Below are 9,389 nucleotides of genomic sequence, written 5' to 3'. Positions count from 1 at the left end.
TTTTATGTCATAATTTTTAATTTTTATGTCATCATTTTTACTTTTTGCCATAATTGACTGTCAAAATGTCCACTTTTTGTCTTAACACGTCATGATTTTGACTTTTCATCTCATAATTATACCTAAGTATCTTATAAATACAACTTTTAGTCTCATAAATATGGCTAAGTATGCCATAATTCTGATGATTATTTCTTCTGTGCTTGCATGAATGTAGACGGTACCTTCTGGTCGCTGTAGGGCTGGTCAGCGGTGGGGGGCAGTGTGTAGCAGTAGGTGTCCTGCAGGCGCCGAGGGAACGCCGTGCTCACCTGGGGGAAGGTGGAGGGGCAGTCGGTGGCCATGTACAGGACAGGCTCCCAGGAGCCCCCGAAGTCCCTCGACCTCTCGATGACCAGCGCGTCAGGCCTCGGGCCCTGCAGACCAGAGGACCCGTTAGAAAACAGCACTTTCATATCAAATAAACACAATGAGACTGAGTGAGTGTCGGATACCTTGAAAGATAGTAGGACCGTTTCCAGGTGATATACTCCATTCAAATCCAGCTGCAGCGTCACGGGACTCACATCTGGAATAAACAAGTCAATTTCAATTCAATTCAACAAAAACATTTCGGTCCTCACGGATAATTTTCCATAGTAAAGAAAAAAAATGTGTATTGTGTAATCTTGTTTAAATTTTATGAATTACGAACAAATGTGAAGTATTTAACTAAAAGTATGTATAATCTGTTTAAAACAATACAGTTTGGAAGTGTAAATAGGAAAGAAAGGACATTTACTTCAGCGTTAACTGAACAAATTTTATAATTAGCAAAGTTAATTAAAACCTCCTTTGAATCATTTATTTAAAATTTTTTTTTACAGACTTAATATAGAGCATTTAATATTAAATAGAATAGTCTTGACGACATAGTAATACATCCACAATATAAACTAAAATGAGCATCGTTTTAAGTGCTTTTGGTTTCTTCGAAGATGAAATTGTTTGGATGTATTGCAGAATTTATATATATTTTATAACAGTGGGTTTTGATGACTAAATTTACTACGATGAATGTGAGATTTAGAGCAACAAGGCCATTTACAAACATAAAGTGGTTTTACTGCGCTCGCGATAAACTTCTGTTATCTTAAATGTCTTTTAAACACAAGTTCTGTGTGGTAATTAATATATATCAATAATTAAGTGAATGACAGCAGTATTTATGTTTCGTCAACACTTAATCCTAACGGTAAGGTTTGAGGTTCCCGCGCTCTGCTGTACTGTTGTCATGGTAACTTACTTTCCTCAGGCGAGCGCGTCGTCCGTTGGCATCTGGTAAGTTAAAATATGCGCTGACCGAATTATAATTAGACGTTTTAGTTACAGAAAATAATGTTGAAATGTTCATTGTGTAGAATTAAAACTATTTAGGCTATATGTACTTTTGGTTATGACGTCCTTTAATTACATGTAGTACGTCAGAACTCGAACATATCGAAAACCTGACTGACATAAAGTGATACTGAAGTAAACACAATGGCTAACAGAATGTTGTTGTTGTTGTTTTCTTCAGCGATGTCGTACCTTTCTTGGACTGCCACCATCGGTTGGGTCCGGCGCTGGAGATCACGTTCTGGATCGTGTGAGCGTTATAGGCCGCGGGGTTCCGCGAGTCACACGGACAACATTTCATCTTCCACTGGGACACAGAGGGTTTGTTAGACATCGAGTTGGACTCTGTGTGGCTTAAAAAAGTTTGGTCAATCTTAAAGCAGCACTAGGTTACTTTTCTTTTTTTTGCTCTCGGGGTCCCCCTACAGTTGGGAAACAGTATTGTCCTCTACTACTGTCGTAAACTCTGTCATCCTACATGCACGTGCATTTGTTGACAACCATGATAGCCCTGAACACTGTAGGAGGAGTTCACATGCAGGTGCTCTGCTTGCGTCGCGTGTGAAATGTCTTCATCCAGGTACAGTGGCATATATTTCAGCATGTCATGATATGAATATAATTTCATGGGTTTTTTTTTTTTTTTTCAAACGACAAATGATCGCGATGCTCACGTTTACAAGCCAGCGTCATTATAGTAGCCTAGTCTATTGGTTACCGTTTTACTGAATCTATATAGGCTAATACTTCAATGCAATGTTTGAGTGGTAGATATAATAACCATATATCGTCAATATTATAATATCAAGCTACCATAGATGATTCTGCAAATTTTACAAATCGATTTGCAAATAAACAAATATCACAGACATGTTAGGTATCCTAAAATATTATTTTGTACATCTTATATATTTACTTGCAAGAATGTAGCCCCTATCAAACGTGTACACGCCCTTTAGACATAGGCTTTCATTTGATATTTGAACGTTCGCATCGGTCGGGCATAGGGTTGCCACCTTTGATTTGTGAAAAACCGGGACATTCAGATTATTATTATTTTTTGGGGTCTGAGTCTGAGTTGTAGGTTGTAAATAGTATTTTCTTTGACACTGGTGGCTCATCCGACTTTGTTGTGTTATCCTCATAGACAGTGGTTATCCTCCTCGTCCGTCTCTCTCCCCATTTCACACAATAGATGTAAATAGACAGTTTTTAAAAAGCTAGCAACTAAACTCACACTGTATCATCTTGGATGTGTGTTGATGCGCGCGCGCGACCGACCGACAGCACAGGCAGTTGCTAGGCGATAAGTTGAGCTTCTAATCAAATAAAAGTAAACGCCTGGCATTGGCCAATCCACGGTTTTACCCATTTTTACCATGGTTTTTACCCGTTTACGGACACAGGATTGGATGTACTGTACACAACTATGAAGAAAACACAGTAGCGGTAGACGGAAACAGTTTAATTTGAAACCAGGAAATTCTACTTTAGAAGTAGCAGCTAACGTATATTTTCACAAAAAAACGGGACAATTCGTGTCCCGGCGAAAGAATATGAATTTTCTGGGACTGTCGCTCAAAAAAGAGAATAATCCCTGGAAAACATCGGGCACCCCTCCTCCTCCTTCAGCTCACGCCAGCGAGGAAACGCTGGCCCAATGTTGATCCTCGTTCTGCCTTTAATACGATCACTTTCTCGTTTCCTCTTGTTGCTTTCCTCCGACAAAACCTTTGCTTTCTTGCTTTTCTGTGCTGCTTTGGCCATGACTATAACATTTGGCAAACAAACGCTAGTTTGGCTCGCACGTCCGATTTTAAGGAAGTGGGGGTGGTGGTGGAAGTGACGTATATGCCGTAAAGCAGTCGAATTTTGTAGTTCTCTTTGTTCGCCGGTTACTACCCGAAACCCGAAGTTTAAAAGTACGATTAAAAACGCTACAGACCCCGTCAGGCTATGGCAGACGTGTCATTCAACCTATTGTAAGTCGATGTACCATCACAAGAGACTTGGAAATATATTATTAAGGTTGAAAAGTTACCTGGTGCTGCTTTAATTATGACATAAAAAGTCATTAATATGACATAAAAAGGCGAAAAGTGATTATACTAAATACAAATTTAGAATTGTATGGCATAGAAAGGCGCAATGATGACACAAATAGATAATTATGACATACTGAGTTATAATTTTGACTTTTATGACATAGTTTGACTTTATGTCATGATTATGACATTAAAAGTCGAAATTATGAAATATGGGGATTAATTATGACTTTCAAATAATTTCATTTTTTGTAAAAATTCCGACTTTTTAATGTCATAAGCTAATTATGAAGTTTCAACTTGGTAATTTTTAAAAAAAACTTTTTTGTCATAATTGTATTAATTTTTAAGCCATAATTTCATATCTCATAATTATGACTTAGTATCTTATAATTTTGACTTTTTATGTCATTATAATGTCATTCGAAGTCGAAATAGTCTAAATTTGAAATTATGAAAAGGGATGATAATGACATCTTGAAACAAATTTTCTGGTTTAATTATCATTACATGTAGCATAAAACAGTCTAATATGATGAGCGTCGCCTCAGGCTGGTGAATCTGAGTTTGTTCATTATTATGTCTCATCATGTCCTAATTAGAACAGAATGTCTGCGTTTACAAACCATCAGCAATAACATGAATAAACACGTTCAACTCTAAATGAATCAGCCTCAAAAACTGCTGCTAGCGATCCATAGAAACTCTCGAGTTATATTTCACCCTAAAATCATAAGAATTGTTTTTGATATTTTCATAAAGATAGATATCAATCACATATCAAATCAAATTAAATCACATTTCAATTTTAAATCACATATCAATATTAAATCACATATCAATTTTAAATTGGGAACACAACCCGGTTAGACACACAGCTTTGATTTTCTATGTCTAAATGATTTGGTAAAATATATTTTGTGTAAAATACAACGTTTAATTCAGTGCATCTGCTTTACAGTTAACTTAAACTATTTTTTGGTGGTAAATCTTAATTAGGACATAAAAAATTGTGAATCGAAATTGAAAAATCGAAATTGTGGATGTCATTATTATCTGTCATTACATACTGAGTTATAATTTTGACTTTTATGGCATAATTACTGCATAATTTGACTTTTATGTCATAATAATGACATTAAATGTCGAAATTATGAGATAAAGTCAAAATTATGACATGGTGATTAATTATGACATAATTATGGCTTTTAAAAATACTTTTTTTATGTCATAATTATGACTTTTAAGTCCGAATTTAGATTTTTTTCTGGTCGTAATTCTGATTTTTTAATCTCATAATTATAAATTAACTTATATTATAACTTAGTTATAACTTAAATTATAACTTAAATTTTTACTTTTTAAGCCATAATTTCGACTTTTCATCTCATACCTATGACTTAGTATGTTATCATTTTTACTTTTTATGTAATTATGTCATTGAAAATTTGAAGTTATTACTAGTGATGATAATGACTTCTTGAAACAGATTTTTATTGAAACTTTAAATTATGAAGTCATAGATAAAAAAAGTTAAAAAGTTAATGAAATTATTACTTTCTATGGTATAATTAGGACTTTTAAGTCAGAATTTAGATATTTTTTTATTAATAATTTAAACTTGGTAATTATTTTGATTTTGACTTTTTGTGTCATCATTTTCTGAAAGAGCGGTGTGTTTCCAGCGCCTCACCTGTCCGTGTGGAGCGCAGACGACCTCTGACCCCATCAGACCGCACGTGGAGGAGGCGCGCAGGTTCTTCTCTCGGCCCAGGAGCAGGTCGCCCATCGGCGGGTAACAAGCGCCTCGAGCACAGTCCTGCTGTGCCACACATACCGCAGACAGGGCTGGAGACCAGAAAATGACACTTTAACACGGTAAAATCACGGTAAAACTCACCAGACAGAGCTGGAGACCAGGACACGACACTTTACCATGGTAAAATCACGGTCAAACTCACCAGACAGAGCTAGAGACCAGGACACCATACTTTAACACGGTAAAATCATGGTCAAACTCACCAGACAGAGCTGGAGACCAGGACACGACACTTTACCACGGTAAAATCACGGTAAAACTCACCAGACAGAGCTGGAGACCAGAACACGACACTTTGCCACGGTAAAATCACAGTAAAACTCACTAGACAGAGCTAAAGACCAGGACACAACACTTTACCACGGTAAAATTACGGTAAAACTCACCAGACAGAGCTGGAGACCAGGACACGACACTTTACCACGGTAAAATTACGGTAAAACTCTCCAGACAGAGCTAGAGACCAGGACACAACACTTTACCACGGTAAAATTACGGTAAAACTCTCCAGACAGAGCTGGAGACCAGAACACGACACTTTACCACGGTAAAATTACGGTAAAACTCTCCAGACAGGGCTGGAGACCAGAACATGACACTTTACCACGGTAAAATTACGGTAAAACTCAACAGACAGAGCTGGAGACCAGAACACGACACTTTACCACGGTAAAATTACGGTAAAACTCTCCAGACAGGGCTGGAGACCAGAACATGACACTTTAACACGGTAAAGTTACGGTAAAACTCAACAGACAGAGCTAAAGACCAGGACACGACACTTTAATACGGTAAAATTACGGTAAAACTCACCAGACAGAGCTGGAGACCAGGACACGACACTTTAACACGGTAAAATCACGGTAAAACTCACCAGACAGAGCTAAAGACCAGAACACAACACTTTACCACGGTAAAATCACAGTAAAACTCACTAGACAGAGCTAAAGACCAGGACACCATACTTTAACACGGTAAAATCATGGTCAAACTCACCAGACAGAGCTGGAGACCAGGACACGACACTTTACCGCGGTAAAATCACGGTAAAACTCACCAGACAGAGCTGGAGACCAGAACACGACACTTTACCACGGTAAAATCACAGTAAAACTCACTAGACAGAGCTAAAGACCAGGACACAACACTTTACCACGGTAAAATTACGGTAAAACTCACCAGACAGAGCTGGAGACCAGGACACGACACTTTACCACGGTAAAATTACGGTAAAGCCCACCAGGGAGAGCTAGAGACCAGGACACAACACTTTACCACGGTAAAATTACGGTAAAACTCTCCAGACAGAGCTGGAGACCAGAACACGACACTTTACCACGGTAAAATTACGGTAAAACTCTCCAGACAGGGCTGGAGACCAGAACATGACACTTTACCACGGTAAAATTACGGTAAAACTCAACAGACAGAGCTGGAGACCAGAACACGACACTTTACCACGGTAAAATTACGGTAAAACTCTCCAGACAGGGCTGGAGACCAGAACATGACACTTTAACACGGTAAAATTACGGTAAAACTCAACAGACAGAGCTAAAGACCAGGACACGACACTTTAATACGGTAAAATTACGGTAAAACTCACCAGACAGAGCTGGAGACCAGGACACGACACTTTACCACGGTAAAATTACGGTAAAGCCCACCAGGGAGAGCTAGAGACCAGGACACAACACTTTACCACGGTAAAATTACGGTAAAACTCTCCAGACAGAGCTGGAGACCAGAACACGACACTTTACCACGGTAAAATTACGGTAAAACTCTCCAGACAGGGCTGGAGACCAGAACATGACACTTTACTACGGTAAAATTACGGTAAAACTCAACAGACAGAGCTGGAGACCAGAACACGACACTTTACCACGGTAAAATTACGGTAAAACTCTCCAGACAGGGCTGGAGACCAGAACATGACACTTTAACACGGTAAAATTAGGGTAAAACTCAACAGACAGAGCTAAAGACCAGGACACAACACTTTAATACGGTAAAATCACGGTAAAACTCACCAGACAGAGCTGGAGACCAGCACATGACACTTTAACACGGTAAAATCACGGTAAAACTCACCAGACAGAGCTAAAGACCAGAACACAACACTTTAACACGGTAAAATTACGGTAAAACTCAACAGACAGAGCTAGAGACCAGAACATGACATTTTACCACGGTAAAATTACGGTAAAACTCTCCAGACAGGGCTGGAGACCAGAACATGACACTTTGCCACGGTAAAATTACTGTAAAACTCACCAGACAGGGCTGGAGACCAGAACATGACACTTTGCCACGGTAAAATCACGGTAAAACTCACCAGACAGAGCTAGAGACCAGAACATGACATTTTACCACAGTAAAATTACGGTAAAACTCACCAGACAGAGCTGGAGACCAGCACATGACACTTTACCACGGTAAAATTACGGTAAAACTCAACAGACAGAGCTGGAGACCAGAACATGACACTTTGCCACGGTAAAATTACGGTAAAACTCAACAGACAGAGCTGGAGACCAGGACATGACACTTTACCACTGTAAAATTACGGTAAAACTCACCAGACAGGGCTGGAGACCAGGACACTACACTTTACCACGGTAAAATTACGGTAAAACTCACCAGACAGAGCTAAAGACCAGGACACGACAATTTACCACGGTAAAATTACGGTAAAACTCACCAGACAGAGCTGGAGACCAGGACACGACACTTTACCACGGTAAAATTACGGTAAAACTCACCAGACAGAGCTGGAGACCAGGACACAACACTTTACCACGGTAAAATTACAGTAAAACTCACCAGACAGAGCTGGAGACCAGAGCATGACACTTTACCACGGTAAAATTACGGTAAAACTCAACAGACAGAGCTGGAGACCAGGACACGACACTTTAACACGGTAAAATTATGGTAAAACTCACCAGACAGAGCTGGAGACCAGGACACAACACTTTACCACGGTAAAATTATGGTAAAACTCACCAGACAGAGCTGGAGACCAGGACACGACACTTTACTAGGGTTGGGTATCGTTTGAAGTTTATCGATTCCGAATTTCGATTCCAATAACGTAAAACAACCGTAGATATCATTCACATTTAGTGTTATTGCTGAACTAATATACACTTCATTATCAAACACAATAAACACGCAGTTATTAAACAAGAACAAATAGAAAATAGCGATCGCAACTAATAGACACAACTGAACAAAGACACGATTGAAATAAACAGTTTTCAGATTTTCAGGTTCAGAAACTGTGATCAAATGTACAATAACTATAAATAAATACAATAAATAAAATATACATTATAAATATAGTTACAAACGTTATTCAGTGAAGAACGAGTGATTTTTCTTATTGTGTAAAGTCATATTGAAACGCTCACAGAGGAATACATTTTTTATTTTATAACATTAAATAAAATGTTATAATACCCGATTCCCAACCCTACACTTTACCACGGTAAAATCACACGAAACTCACATATGCCATTGTTCTGAATTATTAGCATAACATTTACATAACATATGAAGAGTATCAATATCTTTAAAACCCATGATGTTAATAATGACACAAACCCATCATGAGGAAAGCAGAACACACACCTGCTAGAGACAGCACGATCCACGTCTTCATCCGGACAAGATCTCGATCTGAGCGGATAAACACAACTGAGTACAGCACAACTGAGTACAGTCAGGGTTACTTTACCGCGTCAATGTGTGTGTGTGTGTGTGTGTGTGAAAGTTGTAGTTCTGTGTGTGTGAAGTGTTCAAATGCAGCATGTGCCGTGTGTGTTTGGCTTTTATTTCAGGAGCCGCTCACCTGTGTGTGTGTGTGTGTGTGTGTGTGTGTGCGCGCGCTATACCCTTCCTCACAGCGTCACACCCTTCATAACATGAATCAACACGCGCACACACACACACACACACACACACACACACACACACACACACACTCACTCACATCCTCAAAGTAACAGAGATGGAATTTAATTGTGATTCATTATTATGAGACAGACTGATGAACACTATATTCAGTGTGTGTGTGTGTGTGTGATGAAGAGTTACGTGTCTTTGTGTGTGTGTTTTAAAACTCTCTGCCTGCTGGCACTGAT

At 38.8% G+C, this 9,389-nt stretch overlaps 1 protein-coding gene and 1 long non-coding RNA gene across 5 annotated transcripts in view; one reads left to right on the top strand and one right to left on the bottom strand.

Annotated features, from left to right (window-relative positions):
* The window catches only part of lamb3 (laminin subunit beta 3), a 25,334-nt gene extending 16,228 nt beyond the window's left edge, over positions 1 to 9,106 (bottom strand). For 3 of the 4 annotated variants that reach the window (XM_079592990.1, XM_079592992.1, XM_079592991.1), the window contains exons 1-5: positions 8,878 to 9,106; positions 5,116 to 5,270; positions 1,570 to 1,684; positions 495 to 568; positions 225 to 416 (exon numbers count right to left, since the gene is read on the bottom strand). In XM_079592990.1, the coding sequence (XP_079449116.1) occupies positions 225 to 416; positions 495 to 568; positions 1,570 to 1,684; positions 5,116 to 5,270; positions 8,878 to 8,908 (567 nt within the window). In that variant the 5' untranslated portion in view covers positions 8,909 to 9,106. The remainder of the gene's footprint in view (positions 1 to 224; positions 417 to 494; positions 569 to 1,569; positions 1,685 to 5,115; positions 5,271 to 8,877) is intronic. The other variant, XM_079592993.1, reaches the window with a different exon arrangement.
* Positions 1,152 to 5,229, top strand: LOC306988187. Its single transcript, XR_013795344.1, has 3 exons — positions 1,152 to 1,320; positions 1,559 to 1,698; positions 5,092 to 5,229. It is a non-coding gene; the product is annotated as an uncharacterized lncRNA (long non-coding RNA).
* Positions 9,107 to 9,389: the final 283 nt, after the last annotated feature.

The sequence above is a fragment of the Phoxinus phoxinus genome (genome assembly GCF_949152265.1).
Source record: "Phoxinus phoxinus genome assembly, chromosome: 20".
Lineage (NCBI taxonomy): Eukaryota > Metazoa > Chordata > Actinopteri > Cypriniformes > Leuciscidae > Phoxinus > Phoxinus phoxinus.
The sequence above is the reverse complement of the archived record's forward strand: the minus strand, read 5'-3'. Positions and strand labels throughout refer to the sequence as shown.